Genomic DNA, 27,970 nt, shown 5'->3' on the forward strand with positions numbered 1-27,970 from the left:
AGAGGTGAGTGGTCGCTTGACTGTTGAGAGGCGGATTTAGTGAATCTCAGCGACTCAGTTTATTGCTCGGCTGAATCTTCGGACTGAAGTTTGACTTTAACTTGTTGCAGAAGCAGAGAAGTCAGTCGTTGCTCGGCGGAGCAGAGACGACAGACTGACTAACAACAAGTGTTTTAAAATCAGCTGACTGTGGGTCTGAGCTGGATCGTTGGGAGGAGCTGCAGTCTGATGCCGGCAGGTGATGGATGTCAGCGGGGTTCAAGGTGAGAAGCTGCACCGTGAGAATGGTTCTCTCAAGGTTTTGGTAAACTCAAAGAAAAAATAAGATAAATGGGCGTTTTCTGGTAATGTAGGAGAAGAGGAATGTGAAGAGACAGACAGGGAGTTAACTCCTCCACTGCTGGTCTGTCTGTCTGTCTGTCTGTTAACATTATAAAATCTGTGGAGAAGATTAAGTTTGGTCACTATGAATGATCTGTGGTCGAGAGACCCTGAAGCCTGAAGGGAGAGACAGAGAGAAAGAAAGAAAAGAGGTTTTATTGCAGCCCAGTGAGTCACAAGTTTGCCTGAGAGTGACTGATATAGTCTGCAAATACACACACACACGCACACACACACACACACACACACACACACACACAGTCCTCTGTAAACAGTTTGCCATCATAGCAGGTCAGTGTTGAAAGATGTTTATTTGTTTTTTAGCTGAAAGTTTACTGACACTACTGTTTCTAGCACAGCTGGAGGAAGTGCTCAGGTCCTTTACTTAAGTAAAAATACCAAAACAACAATGTAAAAACTCCTGTACTTTAGTACAAGTACTGAAGTATTATCAGTTAAATTGATCTGAAGTACTGTAGAAGATTGGACCTTGTGGCTTGTGGTAATTAACGACATTGTTAATGCTGACGCGTCAACATGTAATCAGCATTTTACTGCTGTAGCTGCTGTTGCTGTAGCTGGTTTAAATACTGTATGTACAGTTAGATAGTTCAGTCCAGTGGTTCCCAACCTAGGGGTCAGGCTCCTCCCAAGGGTCACCAGATAAATCTGTGGGGTCGTGAGATGACACAGTTCTGATTTGTAATAATTCTTCCAACCTTTCTCCAGTCTTTGCTGCTCTTTGTGAAACATTGGAGAGTTTTTTTTTCTCTGTTATTTAAATGAAACCATGGACGAAGTTTAGAGGGGAAATCTGTTTTTGGTAAAACTGCTAACAACTCCCAGACAGCGGAAACATGACAATTATTAGTAATGTTTATGAATCTTTAACAAATCAGCAACAGCCAATCTCTCACTTTTACATAAAATTACAAAACTTGTTTATGTAATATGCACAGATCTGTAGAGTGCACAACAGCTTTGTCAATGTTATGTGGCAGATCCATAATAAAGAACTCTTATCCACACCATCCCTCACCCACACCAGTCCCATCTACAAGCCAGAATTTCATGTATGAAAAGACACTTTGTCCCTGTATTAATACAGAAATGTGCTGGGAGTCAGATTTTGTATTTAGAGAAGAATGGAAGGAAAAATGAATAAATAAATAAAAGAAAGGATGTTTAGAAATGGATAAACTTCTACAGACTGTATTGCTGACAGAAATCAACAGAAAGACAAAAAGAGTTCAGGTTAGTTTGACTGAAGAGTCTGACAGTGATTCAGGAAACGTCCCAAACCTTTTTGTTTGAGTTACAAACTGAGTAGCGGATCTTTTTCCAGGTTCAGATGGGACATAATGGCATCTTAGTAATACTGAATGTCTGGCCAAAAGAGAGGCGAAGAACAAAGTGCGTCACTTGATTGGAGTCATCCTCTCCAGTGGTGCCAAAGAAGGCGACCAGAGAGTCGGGTTCTACTGTAAGTCAAAATTGAGGACTAGGGATGAGGTTTGGAAAACGTCCCTCTGGTATTTTTCCAGGGTAGGACACGTCCAGAACATGTGGATAATGAAAGCTTCACCTCCTCTACGCAGCAGGGATTCACGTCTGGCTAAACACGAGATAGTTTTGATTTGCACACGGCTGTAAACTGTAACAGTGAAAGACACAGAGGGATGTTGATATAATCTGCATGAAGATCAAATCCTGTATCACGTCCGACAGCGAAAGGTTTAGATTCTGCTCCCAGCTTTAATTTTGTCAAGAAGAGCATGTCTTACACCAGACAACTTATATTAAACCTTCATGTGATGGGTGTAAACTAAGAAACGCAGGGTAATGTGGTATCTGAGAGTGGAGAAAGCGCCTGGTTTGCAGGTAGAAAGAATGTGTATTTGGTAGGTTATTGATTAAAGGATCTTTAAATCGGCCTAAATGGATGAGTAATAACAGCACGGTGGACACAGAAGTATCCGGGCTTGATATGGAAAGCAAAAGATCGTCTGCATAGAGGGACACTTTATGTTCAGCTCCCTTCCTCCAAATCCCTGAAATATCCTCGCAGCTACGGAGCGTAGATGCTAATGTCTCCGTGGTCAGATCAAGAAGTAGCGGGCTTACAGGGCGTCCTTGATGAGTTCCCCGTTTGAGGCTGAAAGGTTTTGACTGTTGAGAGTTGGAGAGGATTTAAGCAGGAGGGCAAAAGTATAATAATTTATCCACGTGATAAAACTTGGTACAAAGTCAAAATTTATTTAAAACTGCAAATAAATACATCCACTCCACGATGTCAAATGCTTTCTTTGTGTCTAGAGGAAGGAGAGAGTACAACACGTCAAATAGACGTGTATTTGTTTTTGTTTTTTTTTATAGAAAGTCTGATTTTATTATAAAGTTATATGTTTTATTTAGAGTAAAATTTAATTTGCTACTGTCATATAAATATGGAAAACGCAAACTCTTATGTGAATGCTACCAAACAGTCGTATTAACAGCTGAGGAGCAGTGAGGTGACTTGAAGCAGTCAGTGTTGGAGGAATGTGGTTCTGCTGCTGTTGAGGGACAATGAAGATTTTGTTCAGGTGTTTGTTCTGCTGCTTTGTTCTGACACTAATCGTCATGTTTCTGTCGGCAGTATGCTGCCCTGCTGGTTCCACGAGGTGGTTGTACGTGTGTGTGTGTGTGTGTGTGTGTGTGTGTGTGTGTGTGTGTGTGTGATGATTAACAGTTGTGATCAGTACGATTTAGCGAAACACAAAGAAAATAAGTGGCAATAAGAACCACACAAAATGAATCAAAAAGTTCAGCAAATTAACAGCAATCACATAAAAAGAAAAAACATATATGTTTATGGAGCCAGAGAAAGATGGAAACTTTGGTGGAGCAGGTTCAGGACTGACTGGAGGTTTGTCGGTCTGACCTGAGATCAGATGGTGTGTGAAAGAAGCTCGTCTAGCTTCAGCAGAGCAGCGTTTCCTCTGCTGTTTCCTGAACAATGTTCTCACATCATATCGACTTTTTCCTCAGCGGGAAATGACATCATCCCACCTGCCTGGAAGATGAGACAGTGTTTATCTCAGGACGCCCTGAAAGTCACATTTACATCTGTGCAGCAGTAAATTCAATTTGCTTCGTTGGTGTTTTACAGTTTGAATCTGAGTCCCAGAGAAATCATTATCTCATTATCACAAATTATTAAGCTTAAATTCTCCACCCAAGCTGTCTTCAATAGAGATGAAGCTCAAACTCTCCATTCTTCTGACCATTTTAATGATAAGACTGATGTTATTCTATTTTTCTTTTTACTTATTATCAGAAGAATCCCAATTAAACACCAAACCAATGTATTTGTTCCTCCGATTTCCCTTCCCTGTCTGTGGCTCTCAGCCTTTAGCCCACCAGTTTAAAAAGCCGCAGTAACTTCCCAAAACAGCTGATCACCACAGTTTTTAGCAAATGTTACTCAAGGAGGAGGAAATAGTGCTTTTGTTGGAGACTATTTTCAGTGGCGGATTAATCCACAATTGACATAAGTGAGTATTAACAGCAGCAGGACAGTGTGTGTGGGACTAAGTCAAAGTAAACTACAGTGTGTGTTCATTGTAACGAAGGAACATGTCAGCCAGGGCGACAGTGCAGCTCAGTGATGTGATTTTAATAGTTGGTAACAACAGTGGAGCTCTTTGGCCCAGAGGAATATCTCAGGCCTCGGACACACACACACACACACACACACACACACACACACACAAACAAACACAAACACACACACACACACACCCGACTTCAACCGACTCAAAACTATCAAAACAATCAACAACATATAAAACAAACCAGAGTCTGTGAAACACTGTGTTAGTTTTACTAAAGAGAGGCTCTTCACAAGAGCTTCTCAGCTTCTTTCTGAACACAGGACACCCTGTTTACATCTGAAGACTGAATGTTTACTGACAGAGAGAGAGAGGGAGAGAGAGAGAGAGAGAGAGAGAGAGAGAGAGAGAGAGAGAGAGAGAGAGAGAGATTAAAAACAGATGGGGGGTAAAAGATTCAACAAGGAAAATGAAAGAAAGACTAGGAGGGAGAAAAGTGTGTGTGTGTGTGTGTGTGTGTGTGTGTGTGTGTGTGTCTCTGTGTGTGTGTGTCTCTGTGTGTGTGTGTGTGTGTGTGTGTGAGTGTGTGTTTGTGTGTGTGTGTGTGCGTGTTTGTGCACGTCGAGGGTGTGTTGATTTGTGCTATTGGAAAAAGCACTGCAAGTCCTAGGAATGAATGAGTCACACACATATTTAAACACTTGTAATGTACACACACACACACACACACACACACACACACACACACACACACACAGACTACAAAGCTTTGGTCAGACTGAAATGAAGAACAAGTGTCTGTTTGGAAGTTTCAGGATTGTTGATAAAGCACTTGTCTCTTTAACATCTGGTGACAACAGAGTCGCTGCGAGTGCATCACTACACACTGAGCTGTGTTGTGTCCTGTGTGTGTCTCTCAAATGATCCAACAATGCTGCACAATCCTGCCCGGACGGATCACCAGAAAACAAGTTGTTCTTTTACTGCTGGGGCTCTGTTTTCCTGCCAGTGCAAGTTCAGCAGTAAGAAACGCACATGTTACGTAATTTTCCTCGAGCATTTGTACCGTTTCCCCGGCTCCACCCAAACCCACTTGCATCAAGGTGGGAGAGATGGTGCAGCGGAGGTGGTTTATGCTCATTACATGGACAGTTGTTTGCAAAGGTTTGGGCACCCGGTTAAGTCGATATTAGTAACTCTTCTTTGGGAAATACCAAAAGCTTGGAAACACATTTTGTAGCAGCTAAGAGTCTTTTTTATTCTGAATTTAGATATTTTCAACCAATCACTTCAGGTGCTGAGATCCTGTCAGGCTGTCCCGCACACGGCGTGTTAAAGATCGTCGCACAGAGTTTCAGTGATGTTCAGGTCAGGGGTTGATGGTGGATTTTGAGATCTGCTTTTGATCATTGTCCTGTTGTAGAAAAAAACAGGTTCTTCTCCGTTTCACTCTCTTGACTCACTGCAGGACATTTTGCGTCGACAAATTTGCTGATATTTAGTGGAATCCATTCTTCCCTCTGTGCGATGTTTCCTCTGCCTCTGAAGTGGAAGAGCCGCTCACAGCTGCAACAAATTAGAGCATGTGGTGGATGGTGGTGAAACAACTTCTCGAACACTGAGGAAAACAGAAGTAATTATTAAATCCTTGGAAAAAAAACAAAAACATTCTCAAGTTTATTTGTGAAGTTTATTGGCCTTTAAAAGTTGCAGTTTGATTGAGATGTAGCCGAGCTCATATTTTATCATCTCCTGTTAGAGTATGTTGTTGACATTTAGTTCACTGTACAGTATATACTGTATGTGGTATGTTATTGGTGCACGGTAATGGAGGGTAGAAAGGGTGTTTTTTCATGCAAATCTCATCAAATGCACTTGCTGTCAAATCATCGGTCTGAATTTGTCCGTGCAAAAGCTTGTCCTGCCTGAGACACAGTGCAGAGGTTCAGCAGGGTTTGTGCCTCAGAGCCTGGTGGAGGCCGTGGAGGGAGGTGACGTCACCTTCTGGGCGTTGTTATACGAGGCGTCAAAGGTTCCTGTGATGGTTGAATCATCGTTAAACACAATGAGTCAGTGAGCTGAAAAAAAAATCTGATCAGTGATTAAAAGAAAACAAAGAAGGAACAAGACTCTGTCCAGAACAACTTTTACTGGGACTACGAGTCCCAGAGGGCCTTGCTGTAAGAATCATCCAATCACAGAGATTCAGATCATGTTACAGTGTTCTTTGTAGCGAAGAAGTGAGAGTAGAGGTTGAGCTGCAGAGGTTGTTTGGTGCGTGTGTGTGTGTGTGTGTGTGTGTGTGTGTGTGTGTGTGTGTATGTGTGTGTGTGTTTCCTCTCTCAGGTGAGGTGACACAGGGCAGGAAACAGAACAGGACTAATGTGTTGGGAGTAAGCGAGGCTGCTGACCTCTTTGACTTTCTGTTTCCTCTCTGTCTGCTTCACTCTCTGCAGTAAAGTAAAGTAAAGTAAAGAGATACTTTGATCATATTTATTTCATACAAGACACAGTGCACAGAGATCCCTTCAAGTCCTGATGTTTTAGACGCAGGTTTACGTTTGTGCTCGTGGAAGAAGCAGAAGTTACGACTGTGCATCACTTTTATCTAATTGGACGTCTCTGCCTGGTTGAAACTAGTTTCCACACATTCTGAACTGCAGCACGTGGTGGTCTGGAGTTACAGTGAATCAGAACCAGAGCTGGTTGTTTAATGGTTATTAAAACGCCTTTAAAACAGCTCCAGTTCTCCTCAGTACACCTGCACACGGGTCTTCAGATACGTTTATGATCTACATGTACTGACTGACGGGAACCACAAGGAGGAGCTGTGGTCAAACTCAAACCTAAGCTACAATACCCTTTCAGTGAAGGGGGGCTCAGGTGGGAGAGCAGCTTGGCTGCTGATCCCTGGTTTGGTGGTTCAATCCCGGACTCCCCAGACTCCCCTTCCTGATCAACACAGGCTGCGTCAGGAAGAGCATCCGGCATAAAACCAAATCAAATGTGCAGATGGTGATCCGCTGTGGCCGCCCCTCATGGGAGCAACTGAAAGACAACAACAACAACAATGTACAAGCACCGAACTCGTCTGTTTGGCCACTGGAGAGAAATAGAAGAAATGGGCTTTTTGCCCAGAGTCCAGTCTCTCAGGCTGCGTATCAATTCTTCTCTTAGATTGAAGATTTAAATCAGTGGTTTAGACCTTCTCGAGTCTATTTTCATTCTCATGTGTACAATGAAGCATCACTGGTGGTTGAAATCATTGCTCCTGTTCACACTGGCTGTGATCTCTTCAGGCGTACTAGCTGTAACAAGCGATTATTTTCATTATTGATTGATTTCTGATTATTTCAGCTATTATTTATCGATTAATCCTCTTTCCTTCTCCTCTCTGCTACTGTTTTACTTCCTTCCCTCCTTCCTTCCATCTTTTCCTCTTCTCCCTCCCTTCATTTGTCCCTTCTTCCTTCCCTCTTTTCTCCCTTCATCCCTTCTCCGTGTCCTTCCATCAGGTCGAAGCTGCAGAAGAAAACTTCCTCCCTCTCTCTTCTCTCCTGACGGCTGGTCCCTCAGAGGGGTAAGAACAAATCTCCCATGTAAACTGATTCATGTTATTCACAACTGTGCAGCTCTATTACGGCAGAATGCACAACAACGTGACGCCATAATCCCAAATAACAAAGGAGGAGATGGAGGTGAACAGCCTCCGCTCACACCTCAGAGTTCATGGATCTAATATCACACACCAAGAGAAAAAAAGCAGAATCTGATTTACAAATATGTGTCACCAGTTTTTATTCACATTTACTGTAGTTTCCTCAATGACAGATAACTTGTAATGTAGTAAGAAACAGATAAGGCAACAAATAAGTGAAAGTACATATTCCTTTAACAAACCAGAAGTGATTATGTTTCTGTGTTGTTAAAAGAATATTTTCATTTTGGGGAAGAAGCCTATTTGCTTCGTGGTTTTAGTGGGAGTTGTATGAGATGTGCTGTAACTATTTCTAGAGGGATTCATCCTCAGGGACTCTTAAATATCTGCATAAAATCTCAGGACAATCCACCCAATAGTTTTTGAGATATTTCAGTCTGAACCAAAGTGGCGGACTGCTCGCTGAATACCTGCAGTCCCTGCTCAGGGCTGAGAAAACAGCCGACGCCCACCGGTATCTTTTTGGGTTAAAATATAATTGAATCTATAATTTTGAATACAGTTAATATTCTCTTAAAATGCGAGAAATAAACATCAGTCAAAAATAATATTTCAATATTAACAGAAAGTAAAAGGTTTACATCATGTTTTTTATCATATTACCATTATTATGGAAAAGAGCATTAACCAATAGTTCATTCTTTGATAAAACATAAATGCAATGTAAATTAAAATGTAGGAAATATTATGTTTCACATCTACAATAATGTGCAAAAGTTATAGGCACTTGATATTTAGATTCAGGAGGCGTCTGATTGGTCCTGGTCTCCAGAGACAAGAAGAACAAGGAGTCCTGCAGCAGGATTTAGGTTTTTTTGTTTTACTGCACTTTGCATGAAGTTAATTGATAAATAAAAATCTAAAGCTTTTGAACAGAGGTGTATATATAAGATATGTGAGTCTGGATCAAAGCGGTGGACTGAGTGAACCACATCGCCATCGTTAGGGCTGCTAGTGAAACTCAAACCATTAATGACTAAAACTGTGACTCACTGCAAGAAAAGAACAAACTTTTGATTTTTATAAACCAGCGCTCATGTTCTTTGTGTGTCAGTGTCTCTATCGCTGGTGTCTCCGTGTCTCCTGTAGCTCCTAATTATAGACGCCTGTTTCCCCCAACGACCGTCACTTCCTGTTTGTCCAATGGGAACTGACTGGACACACACACACACACACACACACACACACACACACACACACACACACACACATTGTGAAGGGTTCCTGTTCCTGAGGGTCTGTAGAGCCACTCAGACTGTGACCTGATGAGGTGGAGAAGGGAGGAAGGCAGCGGACAGAAGAAGTGAGAAAAGAGAGAGGAGAGAAAGGAGCTTCTAAAAGTCTGACTGAGGAGGAGAAGAAGAAGCAGCTCTCGGAGTAGCACTGGAGGAGAGAAACTGGAGGAAGGAGAGACAAGAAAAGGAAACAAGACGGACGGAGAAAGAGAAAAATAGCAATGTGACTGTGAAGGAGGTGATTCAGAGGAGGAGAGAGAAATCAGGCAACAAAAGGAGGAGAATTACGAAGTGACTGCAGATGCCGACTTGCACGTGAGGAGGAGAAAAAGAAAGGAGAGCTGATGTGACTGTGGGGTTTAAAACAGGGCGACCTGGGGGAAGAGGAGCAGCAGATGTTTGCAGAGAGAGTCAACTGAAACGCTCCAGCTGTGTTTGAGAAGCAGATCAGGTCCTGATGATGGGCTGCTGTCTGTTTGTTTACTATCGGGTGAGTTTGAGTCCGTGTGTCATTTCCAGTGTCTCCCACCGTTTCTGTCAGTGATAATGAGCCGCAGGTTTACGTAGATGAGCCCAGAGTCAGATTTATCTCCAGTATCTCTCTCAGAGACCCACAGATTACTGGGTTACACTTTACTGCATGTGGACGTCTTCACACGGAGGCTCATCACAGACTCTGATCAATTACACTGTTCAATAACTGTTCACTCTGCTCCATCTGCGTGCGATGTGTCAGGTACACAGGTACACAGGTAAGCCAGGTTATGTAAAGGTCAAGAGGTCAAGAGCAAATGGGACGTTAAACAAAAACAAAAAAACAAACCAAAAAATACAACAAAAATCAACAAAAACTGTCAATGATCTTTTAGGTACACTGTGTTATATTATTCAGATATTTAATATATTAAAGTTTACATCCTCACACACACGTATGTGCTCATATGTGCAACGAGATTCCTTCTTAAAGTGATGAGAGGATAAAATCCGTTTTGGGTTAGGGTTAGTTTTAGGGTTGTTGTGTGCAAAAAATGCATTTGGAAGTTTTAAAAGAATATTTTCAGTTTGGTAAATAATCTTATTTGCTTTCTTAGTAGTTAGTTTGTGGTTTTAGGAGAACCATGAGAACCATGACCCATCTGTACAAAATGTTCAATGGGAATCCGTCCAATAGTTTTTCAGAAGTGCTTGACCGAATTTCCAAATGCAAATTAGTTGGATATAAACATCGTTTTTACGGGACAAGGGTTAGTCAAGTCAGTGGGGATCTTCCAAACTTTCTTTTCAAAACACAATCCACTTTTTGAGTAGGAGCATGCAGAGGGACGAGGAGGCGTGACACTGTGTTTAGACCTGAACTAGTCGCTGCAGATTCGTTTAAGAATGAATTTCTGTAAGATCGTTGTCTGTGTCGCGCGTCCAGAGGAGATTTATCAACAAACTTAGGTAGGAATAGGTAATTGTGATTTTTAGAGGATGGACCTAATATGGTCAGGAGGAGCAGACTGCTCCTCCTCCTCCTCCTCCTCGCTGGTTTCCATAGCAACAGGGAGTTAAAGGTAAAGTCTGCCAGGTTATATAACATCCGGACAACAACAAAGTCTCAACACAATACTGAACAAACAGCAGACTTCCTGCTATTGTTACACTCCGCTACACTGGCCGCACATCCTCCTCTCTTCCTCCTCCTCCTCCTCCTCCTCCTATTCATGTCCTCTTTTCTCCTCTCTTCCTCTCTCATCTTCCTCCTCTTTTCTCCTCTCCTCCTCTCTCATCTTCCTCCTCTTCTCTCCTCTCCTTCTTTCCCACCTTCATATCTTTGAACCACTCCTCCTCTTACTAAATCCCCTTTCTCTCTTCCCTCCTTTTCCCTCACCTTTCCTCTCTCCCCCCTCCTTCCTTTTTTCCTTTTTCCCTCTCTCCTCCTCCCCTCCTCCTCTCCTCTCCTCTCCTCCTCCTCCCCTCCTCTCCTCTCCTCTCCTCTCCTCTCTTCCTCTCCTCCTCCCCTCCTCCTCTCCTCTCCTCCTCCTCTCCTCCCCTCTTCCTCCTCCTCTCCTCCTCCTCCCCTCCTCCTCTCCCAGCCCTTTGTCCTCATTGACCTGGTTCATCAGGTGTTTGTGTGATTTCTTCCTGTTGTTGTCGTCACGGCGGCGCACGGGAACTGTTTTGTTCATTCTCATGCACCTGTGCAGCTTCCCGCCACATAAATAGTGGTTGCCATGGTTACCACAGAGGTTGAGCCTGGCCCAGACAAAATCTGTGAGGAATGTGGGACCATTTACTGAAAACCAACAAACCATCATGATCTTATGATTAGTGAGTACGTTTACTCATGTACTGGACTGAAATACAACTTTTAGGTACTTATACTTTACTCGAGAATTTTCCAAAATATTTAGCAGATTAATTGATATGATATAAGAATAATCATTAATTGCAGCCCAGTCTGGTCGTAGATGGAAATGAACTGTGCAAACTGACCAATCTGTAACAAGCACTGAGCTAAAAGCTGCCTGAGCTGCAGGTTTGGAGCTTCATCATCCGTTATATTTGAGTCATTTGATTCACTGTGAAATCAAAAGCATCACTTCACGTTTCCTGTTCTACCTCTAACATCGTGTTTGCTGTGTGTCTTTTTGTGTTGCAGAAGAAGAGGAAGCAGGCAAGCAGAGATGCAGACTCCCTCAGTCTCTGCAGTCTGGACATCAACGTGAGTTCAGCTCCTGCAAACTAACATGTCTGTTGTGTCTCAGCCTGTGGTGTCAGCTTGAGTTTACACAAACTTGTGCTGAAATGTCTCAGAAAAGCTTTTACTTTGACAAGGATTAATACTTCCTGATTCTATGGTTGCAGTGTTTGTAAAACTGTAAAGAAAAAGAAAAAGGGGAGTAACTTCAGTGTTCAGTGTCTTTGTACGTGTTTTGAGTCTCTTTGTGGTCATTCCATTGACTTAACAGAAGGAGAAGTTCAGTGGCACAGAGGTGGTTTTGAGCACAGGTGTTTATTTGTCTGTGTGGGGCCAGATGTTGTCACTGTGATTCAGGGCAGACTGGACACTACAGTGACTTGGTAGCTGGTTAGCATGCTAACTTCAGTAGAAGAGAAGGACTGATACATAGATAAGAGTTTATTTTCTTTCCACGCCTGGAGACAGCTCTTGTTTCTTTCTTTCGTTTCTTCCAGACTGATAAATAAACAGCTGTTAATGCTAATGCTAGCTACTTAGCAATAACAATAATAATAATAATAATAATAATAATAATAATGACTGAAAATGGAAACTGAAATGTAGGAAAAGCATAAAGCAGAGTGCTTGTACTCCGTTCAGCTCTGACTGTTGATTATTGCGGACCCTCGGGGGCCTCGGCCCTCATGTTGGACCCCCTGTCTGTTTTTAGCCCTCTGCCAGCAGCCCGTTCCTTCCCGGGCGTTTCCCTCTCGGCTCAGTCTAACACAGGATGTCCACCCTGTTCAATACACTCCAGTGTGACAAATAGACCCAAACACACCGGCAGCTTTGTGCCGTTACAAACCAGCGTTGGCAGATACTGAACCAGGAATAAATTACACTCTATTGTTTCTCTACTGTTACTCCCTCTGGCTCAGTGAGTCACATACAGTCGCATTGTGCTTTTACTGAAAATCCAGGACCTGGAGACCACTTTATCAGATTTAAGGGTCAAACGTTATGACAGAGCTTCATATTTTATATGAAAATATTCAGTTCTGGAGCAACACTATCTCTGTCTGGAGTGGAGATGAATTAAATCAGATGAAAGGTTAATTCATTTTTTGGCAGTAACTAATATTTACTCAGGTGCTTTCCCGAAGTACAGTTTTGAGGTATTTCTAATAGTAGTTTCATTTTATACTTTATATACAGGGAAATATTTTTACTTTTACTCCTTTACATTTACTTGACAACTTTAGTCACTTACAAAATATACAAAATATAATTAACAAATAAATGATACCCAGCAATAAAATCAACCCCAACTTTACCAGCTGCAACATGACACTGATGAACAAATTAATACATCAATAATTTTAATCCAATAATGAGATATCTATTATTCTGAAATGTGCCATTCTGCATAATGAGTACTTTTGTATTTTTATGTAAATAAAATCTAAGTTAAAAAAATCAGAGTATTTCTTTCACCACTGTTTGTAAAATATTAAAACATATAATTACAGTATAAAAAGATTTACTGATACTCAGATACTCAGATATTCCACATGACAGTTTAACTTACTAGTAAAATAAAAAGTTCAGGATCATGAATATATACAGTAATTATACAGTAATATTTTATTGAAATACAGATAATTATAAATGGTGTAAGTAGAGAATTATTTTCATTATTGATTAATTTGCAGAATAGTTTCATGTATAAATCACATTTTGTCATAGGTGACATCATCAAGGTTATTCAGTTTACAGAAAAGCAACAAATCCTCACGATGGAGACGCTGAACATTGTTTGGCATTTTTTGAAAATGAAATGAATGAAAAATCGGTGGATTATCAAAATAGTTGCTGATTGATATTTGACTAATCGATCAGTCGACCGGTCATTGCTGCTCTACAGGTAAATCAAATGATCAGAGGAGACCAGCTGTCGTTTCAACATGTCACTTATACAGTGTAGGTTTGTGTTTGGAACTAGAATGGTTATTGATTTTTTTCACTGGTTAATTAAAATCTGCTGAGCGCCTCGGGGTCACATGGTTGATTAACAGTTATTGATTTTGTTTAGTGAACCAAGATTAGAAAACTGTGTGAGAAGACACTTTTATTTGGCAACAGCAAAGACGACTTTTTCTTTTGGAAACAAAGAGACTTCTGTTATAGCTGTCTGGCCTTCAGAATAAAAGCAGGCAGGTTTATTTTCTTAGATAGTTTTAAGGTTTTTAAAGTAATATAAGTAAAAGATTTTATGGAAGCCCATTTCCATTTTTGTTTTCTGTATTTGGTTGTGTTTTCAGTATCTGTAGTTCATGTCTATATTTGTTCTTTCTCGTTTTCAGGATTTTTTCTGAATGCTGCGCATGTGTTGTCAAATTGATGAAGATGTTTTGTTAGTTCAGTTGTGTGTATTTTAAGCTGCAGTGCATTGAGCTTTCCGGGCCACCGTAGTTTTGCCATCAATACTCTTTGACGCCTATAGAGTGATACGAAATACAAAACAGTGCAGAAAGATGCACAAATTTTGTGTTGGTAAAGGAAGAGTGTCCCTTTTGATTATGTCTCGTCTTTGTAGGTTTCGATTGTCTGAAGGTTTGTTACCAGTTCTCAGAAATTTAAGCATTTAGCAATTTCTATTCATATTTTATAAGACAATAAGTCCGTGAGTTACAGTCCAGATGAGAGGCTTGAGTCTGTTTGACTGTGGTCGTCTCTGGGCGTCCATGACCCAATGTCCTATTTACAGACAATGGAGCTGAATCAGAGGGGCTGCTATTGTCAGCAAGACATTAGGTGTGTTTCATGTCATGTCAGAGGTCAGCGATGATGATGATGTGACTCACAGCTTTCAAAGAAAAACCATGGAAACGTTTCTAAAAATAACGTAAAGATCAGCTTGTTCTGTTTCCTTGTTACTACATCTGATCCAGGACATACTGTTTGTGTCTCTCTTTATTTATTTTGGCTATTTTTTAAACGGCCACCAACTAATTATTATTTTCATTATCAATGTTATAATTTCACCGAGCCCAACATGTCGCCTTCATATGTCTTCTGTTGTCCAACCATCAATCTGAATCCCAAAAATATGGAGTTTACAAAGATGAAAAACAGAGAAAAGCAGCAAATCTTCATTTTATTTTTATTAATCTGCAATTATTTTGATAATTGATTAATCATTTGACTTGCTGCTTCAGTTTGTCTTATGAGATCATAAACTGAATATCTTTGTAATTTGGATTGTTGGCAAATCTAGACATCTGATATCATCCCCTTAGGCCTTAGTAAATTATGATTTACTAATTATGATTTTCACCACTCATGGACATTTTGAAGAATCCACAGATTAATGAATAATGGAAATAATTGTTAGTTAGCTCTATAACTAAAACATGGGCGCTCAGTAACACAGTAACTGACTTGAAAACTACTGGAAAACCAGGACATAGCGCTGCCCGCCCGCAGGCTCCTCTCTCTCCCTCTCTCTTTGATAATTACAGCTCAGATTGACATTGATTGATGATGAACTGAGCAGTGAAGTCCCAGCACCACCAGCAGCCCCAGTATCAGCTCCAGTAGCAGGAAGGGTCATGAAACTGTGTATGGTGTAACTTTGTACTTTGTATCTGAGATTTCCTTTTGTTGCTACTTTGCTCATTTAATTAGTTTTGCTTTTAAACCCTTTGATGAGGTTTAATTATGATGCATTATGGTAGTTAAACCTAACAGCAGCTGGACCAGAGTACATTTGGCCCGACCTGCTGACTTCTTGTCACTGGCACTAAACCCAAAGCCCATTAGTAAATATTAAAAAAAAAATGGCTGTAAAAAGGTATTGTTAATATTTTTTTTAAAAGGCTCAGTAATTTCCTAAAACACCTGATGTTTTTAGCAAATTTATTCAAACAGGAGGAAATAGTGCATTTGTTGGGGACTATTTTCAGTGGCGGATTAGTACACATTTTTTGCTCCAGAGAGTATTTCCAGCAGCAGGACTTTGTGTGTAAAATAAACTGAGCGTTCATGGTGATGAGCAGCATGTCTCCCAGTGCATGTGTTTATAATATTTTCATACAACAGTGGAGCTGCACGGCAGAGAGGAATAAGATATATCAGGCTTTGGACACAAGTGCGACGCTCATTAAAAGGATCAACTCGTTGTTGTTTTCGGGTCCTTTCATGGGATTATGGTAACAACAAGAAAAATGTAAACCTTATATAAATCTTATTGTTTTTGCAAAAGCTCAGAGAGGTGGGTGGGGGTGGGGGAAAGGAGAAAGAGAGGAAGGAAGTAAAATGAGTGAGTGGATGAGTGAGCCAGTGAATTAGTGAGTCAGAGAGAGAGAGAGAGAGAGAGAGAGAGAGAGGGAGACAGAGAGAGCATGAGCAAGCTGTGAGTTTTAAAACAGAGGGAGAGTCAGGAGGGGCGCGATCATCACTGAGAGCCAGAAAGCGCGTCTGAAAGCTCAGCTCTTTGCGGCGCTGCTGGTACTGAGCTGGATCCAGATGTTCTGCTCCTGTCGGTCCTCTGACAGCACCGAGCGTTTTCAGGACACTACCAGAGACGGGTTCTCAGGAAACTTTGCTTGATCCAGAATCTTCGCTGGTATTGATCCTTTGTTTGATCGGACTTAACTTCTGGGACAAAACTGATACCAAACGTTTTCTGGATGCTTGTGAAGAACCAGATTGTTGCCAGAAACTCTACTGGCACCAAGTTCTGTCTGGGTTCTGGGATGAGCTGTTTGGATACTGGCAAAGTAATGAAGACTTGTTTGACGCTCAGTCAGACATTTCTGGAAACTTGCTGGTAGCAAATCATTTGTGGACAATTAAGTTATTGGATTCTTTCTGGACCGTCTATCAATACCAGCTGCGTCCTGAACACAGAACCAGAACCTGGCTTTCTCTGGACTCTTGGAATTCCTTGTGGATTCTTTATTAGTGTTGCTGATATTTCCCACAAGCACTAAATCCCATTTGGACCACTCAGCTTCTGTACTCTTTACTGGTGCTATACTTGCTCTGTAAGTATCACACTCTGTTTTGACACCTTACAATTTTTCTAGACACTCATTGGACGCTCTGTCGTTTCCAGACTCTTACTGGACGCTCGTAACAAAACCAGACTCCTTCTAAACTCTCTACTGGATTGTAAATCTTTGTATCAGACTATTTCCAGACTCCTTATCAACCTCTTCTGAACATTCACACCTGGATGCTCTACCAGCACCAATCTCTTCCTGGACACTCTACCAGTTTTAAAACTATTTCTCTCTTGGTTCTGGAAGTGGTCCAGATCCTGTGCTGGGCTTTGGTGTGAGCAGTATGGTGGCGGGGCAGAACCCCCTCTGCCTGCTGGTCCAGCAGTTTAAGTCTGGATGCTCTCTGGAGTTCAGCAAAGGGAACAGCAACATGGGAAAACAGGTTGAGGTAAGACAGAGGAAATGCAGCCGGATTAAAATCAGTTATTTTAGTTTAGTTTGGTGAACTGGTAAAATGCCCTGATATTGTAACTAATTACAATTTATTAGTCTAATCTCGTCTGATTTAATGTCATTTTATCAAATTTAATACTCGGACTCGAGTCCGCCTCCAGTCCTGATTTTCTGGACTCCTCTCTTGACTTGTGAACTGGTCTTTGGACTCGCACATGGGAGACGAGGACTCTGACTTGTTTTGTTGTTTTTTTGTGATAGGCTGTAATAATAGTAAATAGTAAAATATATTGATAGTTTTATTAACACTGTAACTTAATAAAGTTTGAATTATTATTATTCAAACCAGAAACACTGTTCACTTCGAAGGTGTGTGTGTGTACACGTGCTTGTGAGTGCATTTGTGTGGCTATTGTGTCACACACTCTTTCAATTGTCATTTGACTCAACCTTGATGACTCGGACTCGGACTCTGGGTGGGGGACGGGACTCGGACTCGGACTCTGGGTGGGGGACGGGACTCGGACTCGGACTCTGGGTGGGGGTCGGGACTCGGACTCAAACACTTGACGACTGAGACTCGACCTGGACTCAAGTTTAGTGAACTGACTACAACACTGACTACAGCCAACTGAATAACTGATTGATACTAAAGCTAATTTATTTATCAGCTAATTGCTTCAGCTTGGTTTCAGTGTTTATGGGCCGCCTCCGGTCAGGGCTGTTAACACCCTGTAACAGCAGGCAACCTGCTGTAAACCTGCTGATATTAGATAACCAGTCTACTGTTGATCAACTGCACTGAACTGATGTTTGTCAGATCGAATCAACTGAAGTGCCGTCACACACAGAAACCCACTACGACATGTCCGATGGAAACTTCTCAAGTGTAGAGCAAATAAACAGATTATGTATCATCCTCACTGAACGCCACCGTCTTTTAAAACAACAGTTATATCTTTAAATCTTTAAATGATCATCAGCTAAATGAGAGAAAACATACAGACTTTAATTAGAGTTTAACTGGTGTGTACGTTTTGTATTTTAGAGACTCATTAGACCTTCATCTGCAACTTGACACATACTGAGTCATAGCTTTAGATGATCAGTCTCCTCCAAGAGATTAGACAAAACTCTAATGTTTTAGTTGGAAACTGGAAAAGCTGTTGTCAGATTTGCAGAAAGATAAACTCCTTTGACTCCATCGAGCGACCACGACAAACAGAAATGAAACCTGTCCGTCAGAGCTTGTTATTTTTGGTCGACTGATTCCTGACTGTAAGCACTGATGGAAAAAAAGTTTGACGGTTCCTGTACTCCAGTAGGTCAGCTGACTGTGGGCCGCAGGGCAGACACTAGATAAACAAACACACACACACACACACACACACACACACACACACACACACACACACACACACACATTGATTTATTTTGATATTTATTGAGTCTGTATCCAGGACAAGCAGCCTGGTGGATTTTTCACACAGAGAGACAGACCCTGATATTGGACCTGATATCTGCGTGTGTGTGTGTGTGTGTGTGTGTGAGTGTGTGTGTGTGTGTGAGTGTGTGTGTGTGTGTGTGTGTCTGTGTGTGAGAAAGTTTGGCAGAGACGGGAAGACTTTGAATCACACTATTGTTGAACATGCAGTATATCAACAAAACAGAGTCAGCTTTCCCGCAAACTGCAAGAACGTCTACAAACTATTTAAAAACCTCAGACTAGACGTCAGTGTTGAGACTGACTGGACTGAAGTTCTTGCCCAAACTTTTCTTATCAACTAATCAATTAGTCCAGTGTTTATAGGGACTGTGACGTTTTATAATATCTGTTTCCTTTAAAGCCATGCTGTTGGTCGAGGTTTTGTTTTGGATGAATTCTCAGGTCACTGATTGTGGTGACACTGAAGACATTTACCACAGACCATAAACTTCCTCATGGACTGAAATCTAAAGTGGGACGTCCTTAAATAACTTGGAAGACAATCGCCATTTCACATAATTTTCAGTTCAGTTGTAGTTGGAGTTTAGTTTTATAGTTGTATAGTGAAGATGAACCAGAAATGAATCCTGTATTTGCACAGTGTTTGGACTTTTTAACGTAGAGGTCTTGACGTCTGTCTCTTTACTGTCTGCACCAGTGTCTCTTTTGATGGGACCTCTGGAGACGCCTGAAGTGTTCAAGGCTTTGCATAAAGGCTTCAATAAAGTTTGTTCATAAATTCCTAGAATATACAAAATGAAATATTATTTAGATGTTATCCTCCTTGGCGCTGTTGCCTGGAGGTCTGTGTGAAGGTCATCTGAGCAGGACGTGGACTCTTGGTCTGGACTTCAGCTCTTGTGTTTCTGAAAGCCACACACGGATCAAACGACTATTGTTTTTGGATCATAATGTAAATGTAATTAAAATCTTTTCTCCTACAGGAGCCCAGCACCAAGCGCAGTAAACCTGCATCCAGGGTGACGTCTCTGGCCAGCCTGCTGCCGCCCGTCAAGACCGCACCGCTGAAGAGGATCGGTCAGACGCTGCAGGTGAACCACCGATCAGATCAGATCAGCTTCCACCTGTCCACATGTTCTCCACCATCTCACCATGCTTTTACTCACATCATCAATATTACTAAACATAGAAACACAAGACTATGGGACATTATAATCCCATAGATTTATATATAACTACTACATCCCTCATCTGCCTCGGCTGCGGTTGCTATGGTAACGATTCTGGCCAGAGTGGTAGAAAATTCAAATTGTTTCATTACTGAGTCCACTGGCTCCAGATGCTGAACCTATCTATCACGACAAGCAGTGAAAAATAAAAATGAATGCTGACACTTCTGCGTTTTAAAAGAATCTGGTTTCACCTCGTCTCCATCTCCGCAGCGCTCCATCAGTTTTCGTTATGAGAGTCGGACGGAGAGAGTCGCTCCTCCTCCTCCTCCTCCTCCCTCCTCTTCGACGATGAAGACGCGTGTTATCTCAGCGACTGTCTCCAACCCTTCCTCCTCCATGACAGCGACACGGGGTTCCATGGCAACAGCCCCAGCCGCCAAGCGCCGGGACAGCAAGCTTTGGAGCGAGACGTTTGACGTCCGACTCGGGGCGACACAACCTCTGAGTCCAAAAGAGATAAAACGACAAGAGGTGAGAAACCCAATAACATCTCTTGTGATTGTTTGGATTTTACTTTGTGTTTTAACTTGTAATAATTTATTATCTGACTTCCTTTAGATATTTTTCAACAAACAAACATTACAGAAGGAAATTCTATTTTCTTTCAACGTTGTCAAAACCTCTTAAGACTTACAGAAAACCAAGACTAAGATCTACTCACACTCACTCTCTCTCCCTGCAGGCGATATTTGAGTTGGCTCAGGGCGAGCAAGACTTGGTGGAGGATCTCAAGTTGGCTAAGAAGGTAAACAGAAACCTTTATTTTTTCTTGAAGGACGTCTCTGAGGGACTTACATTTATTCTACAGTACTGGTGTTTTCTGGGTATTCTCATATGTGTGTGTTTGCTTGTGTGCTGCAGGCCTACCATGACCCGATGCTGAAGCTGTCAATCATGACTGAGCAGGAACTCAACCAGATCTTTGGTACTCTGGACTCGCTGATACCCCTGCATGAAGGTAGGACTGAGCCTCTCATAAGGTCACAGAAGAACAGGCTTTAACGTTTCAAACAGACAGCAGCCTCCAGGTCCAGACCTGAGGAGTGTAAAGCCCCTTTAGGACATGCATCTCTTCACATTTATCTGATGGCAGTTCAACATTGTGGTCTCATGTCTGATTAAGCACCTCTTATGAAGAGAAAGTCTCTCTCTCTCCTTCTGAGTAAATCCATGAAGAGAATCAAGGTAAAAACATCTGGATGACTCACAGCCCTCACAGATAGAAGCCGGCAGTGCTACGTGTTCCAGGTCTGATGAGGGAGAGAGCCGCAGTTCCTCTAGTTGCCACTAGATGGTGAACGTGTAGAAGTGAATGTTCTTTGTCAGGCAAACATTCATGTTAACAAAAAGCATTGATTGGGATGGGACGTGTGCATGTTTCACTAAAGACAGACTGAAAGATGAAATCTCATGTAAAAAGGTGAGGCTGACAAAAACTCTGAGTTGATCAGGGTTGGTCTCAAAAACTGTTGAGTACCATCAGTTGGCATCAAATATCTGGTCAGATTAATAATTCATAAGTTTCTAATGTAAATAAAAATTTAAAAAAGAAAAAGGAAAAAAAAAAGGGGAACTTGTTTTGGTATTGACTCAGGTATCCAGGCTCCTGCAGTGCAGCTGTTTCTGAACGAAGCTAAAAACTTTGTGTTGCCCATGTGTGTTGTTCGACGTGTCCTGAGTCCTGACCTCTGTACATGTTTTCATCTGTCTTTCCTCAGACCTGCTGAGTCGCCTCAGAGACGCCAGAAAACCTGACGGGTCAACAGAGCATGTGGGACACATCCTGACTGACTGGGTGAGTGAGTGCTTTTCTTCACATATTCAAACGTACTGAGTGTCTGCATGATTCAGATCTCCTCGTCTCCTGCACTCTGTAGTAACCGTGTCTCTGTCTTTGTGTCCCTGCAGCTGCCCTGTCTGTCCTCCTACACCCCGTACTGCAGTAACCAGGTGAAGGCCAAGGCCTTGTTGGACCAGAAGAAGCAGGACCGGCGGGTCCAGGACTTCTTGCAGCGCTGTCTCCAGTCGCCCTTCAGCAGGAAGTTGGACCTGTGGAACTTCCTGGACATTCCCCGCAGCCGACTGGTGAAATACCCACTGCTGCTCAGGGAGATCCTGAAGCACACACCCAACGACCACCCGGACCGGCAGCACCTGGACGAGGCGGTGAGGAAAACCGCTGTTAAGAAGATACTGTACACCTTTACCCTACACCTCTGGTGCAGTCCAGTATCGGACTGAAGCAGTAGAAAATAAAATGAGTCGTCAAAGTTGAAAATAAAAGTCAGAAAAAATAGAAAAGCCACAAGTAACCCTGAAAATTTGAGAGTTGAATTCCTTTATTATTTACATAAAAAAAACAAAATCAGCAGATCAATCTGGATAAAGATAAGTTGTATATGTTGTAATGTCTTTTTTTCATTTGAGGTACTTTGGTCCTATGCACCAGCCGGCCTTCTGTCCAATTCAACATTTTCATTTGAAGTTTTTCAGCAGAAACAGATTCGGTTAGTTAGATTTTGTCCGTTTGCTCCACAGATGCTGATGGTTCAGAGTGTGGTGGCCGACATCAACAGGCGGACGGGGGAGTCAGAGTGTCAGTACTACAAAGACCGTCTGTTGTACATGGAGGACGGACAGAGGGACGAACTCATCGACCAGTCCAGGACCCTCAGCTGCCACGGAGAACTGAAGAACAACCGAGGACTCGTCAGTAGATTTCAACATTTATATACACCCCTCCTCTTTTATCCATACATGTTCTACTCTCTCCCTTCTGTATGTGACACATTCCTTCTGTTAGAAAGACCCTTAATCAAACATGGTGGTTTGTATCCTGTGTAAAAACACAGTTAATTGTGTTTCGATGTCACCCACCTGCCACCCACCTAACATGCATCAGAGGATTAGAGAAGGATGTAAAGAGCAAGACGGAAATATTCACAGATCAACATCTGATTCAAATCATTGAGTTGCAAGTCAAATATAAAGTGGATTAATTTGCAAATTGAGGGAAACTGGAGCAGAAGTCGACAACTAAAGATTAAATATTGAGTTTATGATGAACTCATTCCACAATTTGTCTTCTCTGTCATGTTTCATATTTATTTTACTGAGTTAATGTGAAGAAATGAGAAAAGCAAGAGGATAAGATCAGATGAGATGAGTTATGAAATATCGTATCTCCCTTATGTTCTATCTTTTAATGCTTTGTAATGTGATGGTAGGTTCTTATAAATAAACATATAATATATCATTTCTAATATATTAGATGTAAATATAAGATATTGATACAATTATATATACAGTAAATAACCAAATTTTAAAAAAAAGTTATGATTGTTTAAATAATTTCTACTTTGATCACTGGTAAACAGGATCCAAATATTTTATCTGTTGTGCGTGAACAAAAACAGCTGATCACCAGGTGAAGAAAAATTCACCTCTTTCTCTCTTTCTCTCTCTCTCTCTCTCCAGAAGCTCCATGTCTTTCTGTTCCAGGACGTCCTGGTCATCACCAGGTCGGTCTCGCTGAACGACCAGCCAGTCAGCTATCAGCTCTGCCGCCAGCCAATACCCATCCGGCAGCTGGAACTGGAGGACCTATCAGATGGAGAGATGAGAGTGGGCGGGTCCATCAGAGGGGCCTTCAGCAACAACGAGCGCAGTTAGTCCTTCTACTTAGTACTTCTACTTAGTACTTCATAAATATTCATATTCATCAAATAATTCATATGCAGATTTTATAAGTAGAGATTTAAAAAAAACGAACGCCCAAGATTTGTTTGATGTCATTAAGAAATCGTGTCTTCAGTATATAGTTTATTTTTACACTATAAAATGTTCCACTTATCCACAGTACATATCGTGGTCAAATTCTTTTTAATAACCAGATTTAAAGAATGATTATTAAAGATGTGTGTTTACTCTATATGTTTATGTAGAAAATAATATTCAGCTGATGTATCTCTATCTCATTTTTTAAACTCAAATATTAATATGGGTATCAAAAATACAGTATCAGTCAGGCTATAGCTTATATTAACCTTCTTTATATATATATAATATAACAAAAATGGAGTACAGATTCAGTTTGATAGAATACAACATACAAATTTAAAAGCAGCCGCCTCTCTCCTCCTCACAGCAAAGAACTTCTTCCGGGTTTCGCACCGTAGCGGAGGTCAGCTGCAGAGCCACTTCTTCCAGGCCAGCGACGCCTTCAACAAACAACAATGGATAAACTGCATCAGACAAGCCAAGGAAGCCGCAGCACTGACTGGAGACCTGCCAACGCTGACAGGACCGTGTCTGGAGAAAGAGCTGGGTGGACAGAAAGGGACACTTGATGGGACAGCACTGAGTTCGCGAAGTGATTCAGGGATTGAAGATGAGAAAGGGATGTGGGGGGAGATGGAGACAGGGCTGTGTTTGGAAGGACAGGAGGGTCTGAGTGGAGGTCAAGATCTAAGTTCAGGTAAAGAGGCTGAGGTGGGTTTGACTCAGGAGACAATGCCAGGTAGGGAGATGGAGACAGGTTTGGCTGTGGATGGTGGGACAGGTTTTGAATTACATGGAGAAACAGGGATGGACAGTCAGACGAGGGCGACAATCAGTGGGACAGAGACGGGGGAGATGGAGACAGGGCAGGGTCTCTGTGACGAGATGGGGGCAGAGCTGGGAGCCGGAGCAGGCTGGAAGATGGATGGAGAAGGAGGAGGAGGAGGAGGAGGAGTAGAAAGAGAGACTCTCAGCAGAGGTGGTAACGATGTTCCGACCTCCCCCCTCTCCCCTGCTTCTCCCACTCAAGAGGAGGAGGTGATAGAGGGGGGGTGGAGAGGCGCTAAGGAGGAGGAGGGCTGCATGGACACTAATGATGTTGACTTACTGGAGGGCGAGGATCTGTCCCTTAGGTGCTGATACTAGGACCAAACAAAAAAAAAGGACTGACACTGCATCCAATCAAAGAAGGAATGATGATGATGATGATGATGAAGATGTCACTTACAACAATCACTTGAACTTGTTAAGAAACATTAAACAGTGTGTTCTAGAACACTGTAACTGCTGTATCCTGACTGCTGGTAACCACGGTAACCACTGCGTTCTAGAATGCCACAACAACCATCACCCCTACACTCTGGAACACTGGCCCCATGTAGCTGTACTAACGGCATGGATGCTATTAAGAGAACTGGACACCAATGGTGCCCCATTCATTCCAATGAAAGTTATTCAGCATGAACATACTGCAAAAAAAACGTTTTTCGGGCTTCCTCAGGCTTTCCTCTGCAACTTCCACATTTTGGAGTTTTGTGATGCTCAGCAAAATGTATTTATGGTTTTACTGCCTTTTGAAATGATGTATTTGTATGGGGCAAATTATTTGTGGGCCAGTGGCTGTCACATGACCTGCAGTTCCAACTGCGGCCACAATGCCAAAAGTCACCTCACAGCCCAACACTATTTTTCGGAGCTTGAGCTTTACTCATGTTACCGTGACTACTGCTGTATCCCACATCCCACACACCATGTTACACTTCACCAGATTAGAGGGTGCAAGAGTGAAACTATTTCCTGGCTTGTTTTATTCTAGTTTACTTTATCCTGAATTTATTTCTTCATAGTTAACATTTGCTCACTTACTTATATTTTGCACTAGACCAGCTTTTGGACAAACTCTGTGTTGCTGCCTATAGTCTTCACTTTTGCATTTGGACTGTTAAAGTTTCCCAGTGGAGTTTGTGTCACTACTGGCATTAAGAACAGGAGCCCTATACTAACATGCACACAAAGATGTACATGTATATGCAGGTGCTCACCTATTATGCAATACACCTTCACACTAATGGTTTCAAGCTGTTGGCACTAATAGCTAGTGACAGTAACAATGCCCAGGAAGAGGAAAGAAATGTATTCAACACATTTGTTAGACCTCAATAATAACCAGAAGGTGTTTAGGTGAGAAACAAGATAACTTGTTTGTTTACATAAAGACTCCACTGGGCACCTTTAAAGAAACACTGCCAATAGTTTTTAAAGTAACGAGCAGAAAAGACACACCCCATATAAACTTCTGCTATGTGCTAATTCAACACTAATATTTTCAGAAAAACCTCTACCATAGATCTGCTGATGTCAGCATCATCCTCAGCTAATACATGCAAAAGGTAAAGCCGATCACAAAAGTCATATTCAACTCAACAGCTTTTTGCATTTAAAACACTATGAGTGAATTATAATGAATCGTGTGTAGCTAACTACCACTAAACGCTAACTTACCATCTCTGTTGTAGAGATTTGGCAAATACAAAGAGGCAGAAAAAGAGCGGCATTAGTCGTGGTAAGGAACGCTTACCTTCCATAGCTTTCAAAGAATAATTACAAATAATCAAACTTGTATCTCCAATTATAGGGATTTTTATTTCCATCAGTTAATCAGATGAAAGATTATTCCAAATTTCTTGTTCTGTTTCTAAAACTCTGTTCATCATGTCTTATAATCACTTGTAATGTCTGGAAACACTGGAGAAGACAGAGCCAGTTCTCATGGCACATCAAAGTAACAAGTTACTCATTATTAGCTGATCTATGAGTCTAAATTTGCAACCATTTGTAAATGTGAATGTTCTCCTATGAATAATGTTCATGTGTAGGTGCTCTCCAGCAGAAAATACATTTTAAGTGAAAAGTGATGCAGGTCCAGGTTGCAATGATTACAGTACGTGTGATAGCGATGCTCAGTGAATTTCAGTGTAGGGGGGAGTGAAGTAAGGGTGTTGTAGGTTGTATAGGCTTTTGCCCTTTACACAGCATTAAGTCCCATCTCTGACCGTGACTATTTTATCAAACCACGACCATGATGTTTCTGTAAAAGAGCTTTAATTGCCTAATGCCTCAAACATGCATTAAATATTTTTGATATTATATTGATGTGAAAGAGTGTAAGTGTTTAGGATTTTGGACCCACTGACCTTTTTAGCCTCTTTTAGTTCCTAGATTTGTTTTACAGCTAATTTTTTCATAGTTCAGTTTTTGTGTTTCCAGCTGCAGCAGGCGGCGTTTTTCCACACACTCACTGTAAACTACCTGACCAGCACCAAATGACAGACAGGCAACAGATGGACACAAACGGGACTCCAGTGGGATGATCGTATTGCTGTGTGTGCTGATACATGCAAGTTTATCAGTCGTCTGTTAGTGATAGCAGCATGATCAAGTGAGCTGGTGTTGGCTGTGTATCTGTCAGTTGTTTGATGTTTCCCGATGTAGAGGCCAAAAATTAATTAATGCAGTGTTTAAAAGGCAAGGAAGTTATGCAGGAACACTGCTGAAAAAAAAAAAAAAAATGTTGGAAATGAATATTTTGCAAGCGTAGACCCTAGAAATACTCTTAAAGCAAAACCTTAAGCTATCGGCACAGTATAACCTTTCCTTGTGAATGAATGTAATTGTAGCACGTAGTCGACTTAAAGTATTCCAAATACATTAATTGAATCTTTAGTGGATTTTCCGTATTGACCATCGATCCCTACCACAAACTTCTATAAAACTGAAACAGCTGCTGTTACTACGAAGCTGCTGCAGCTTGGTGTCAATCAGAGTCCTGAGGGAGGAGCCTGTTGTGTATGTACTGTATGTAAAGAATGTATATGAAGTCTGTCTGTATATGAATGTAGGAACAAAGCCAAGCATGTCTGTTTGTTATATATGTCCTTACACATAACACATGAAATATGACTTACAATGTCTGGACAATCAGTTTGATATTATAAATGACCACTGTCAGGATAGTTGTGATGGTGATGAGGGTGGATGAAGTTTACCACAGTGGTTAAGTTACCAGACAACTACCAAACTTTTAAAAGCAGGTTATTTACACATCTCAGAGAGGACTAAAGATACACAGACAATACTTGTGCACTAATGTGTGGATTGTCACAAGACCAAAGCATCAATAAACTGTTTTAAAAAGAAGCCTCACTGAATGGATGGTTATTGGTGGTTGCAAAGAAAATACTGCCATGTTTAAATAAAGACAAATACAAAATTTGAAATGTTTTTGTCTTTTAGAATGAGTGCACACAAGTGAAATCAACAGGCAATTAATGTGGATTATAAAAAGGAGTGGACTTAAAACTCAACCCTGAGAAATACCCCTACTGTTGTTAAAGACACCTGTGTGCACAATGTCAACTATGACACACTTTAATGTATTGGTGACAGTTACTGTTAATAAA

The 27,970-nt window shown here is 41.5% G+C and overlaps 1 protein-coding gene across 3 annotated transcripts; it reads left to right on the forward strand.

Annotated features, from left to right (window-relative positions):
• The first annotated feature begins 52 nt into the window (after window positions 1-52).
• arhgef3 (Rho guanine nucleotide exchange factor (GEF) 3) lies at window positions 53-27,707 on the forward strand. 3 transcript variants are annotated; one of them, XM_087178738.1, is made up of 13 exons: window positions 54-263; window positions 7,490-7,554; window positions 8,782-9,417; window positions 11,572-11,634; window positions 19,482-19,589; window positions 19,941-20,201; window positions 20,413-20,475; window positions 20,592-20,688; window positions 21,449-21,525; window positions 21,639-21,896; window positions 22,269-22,439; window positions 23,208-23,397; window positions 23,878-27,707. In XM_087178738.1, exons 3-13 carry the CDS (start codon window positions 9,385-9,387, stop codon window positions 24,648-24,650), a joined length of 2,094 nt encoding a protein of 697 aa, XP_087034864.1. In that variant the 5' UTR covers window positions 54-263; window positions 7,490-7,554; window positions 8,782-9,384; the 3' UTR covers window positions 24,651-27,707. The 3 variants fall into 3 exon arrangements, with proteins under 3 accessions (XP_023279997.1, XP_087034864.1, XP_023279998.1); XM_023424229.2 differs by lacking the exon at window positions 8,782-9,417 and having other exon boundaries at window positions 53-263; XM_023424230.2 differs by lacking the exons at window positions 54-263; window positions 7,490-7,554; window positions 8,782-9,417; window positions 11,572-11,634 and adding an exon at window positions 16,648-17,046.
• The last annotated feature ends 263 nt before the right edge of the window (window positions 27,708-27,970 follow it).

This window comes from Seriola lalandi, unplaced genomic scaffold, assembly GCF_002814215.2.
Source record: "Seriola lalandi dorsalis isolate HSWRI2012SDOR001 ecotype SW California unplaced genomic scaffold, Sedor1 jcf7180002054722, whole genome shotgun sequence".
NCBI lineage: Eukaryota > Metazoa > Chordata > Actinopteri > Carangiformes > Carangidae > Seriola > Seriola lalandi.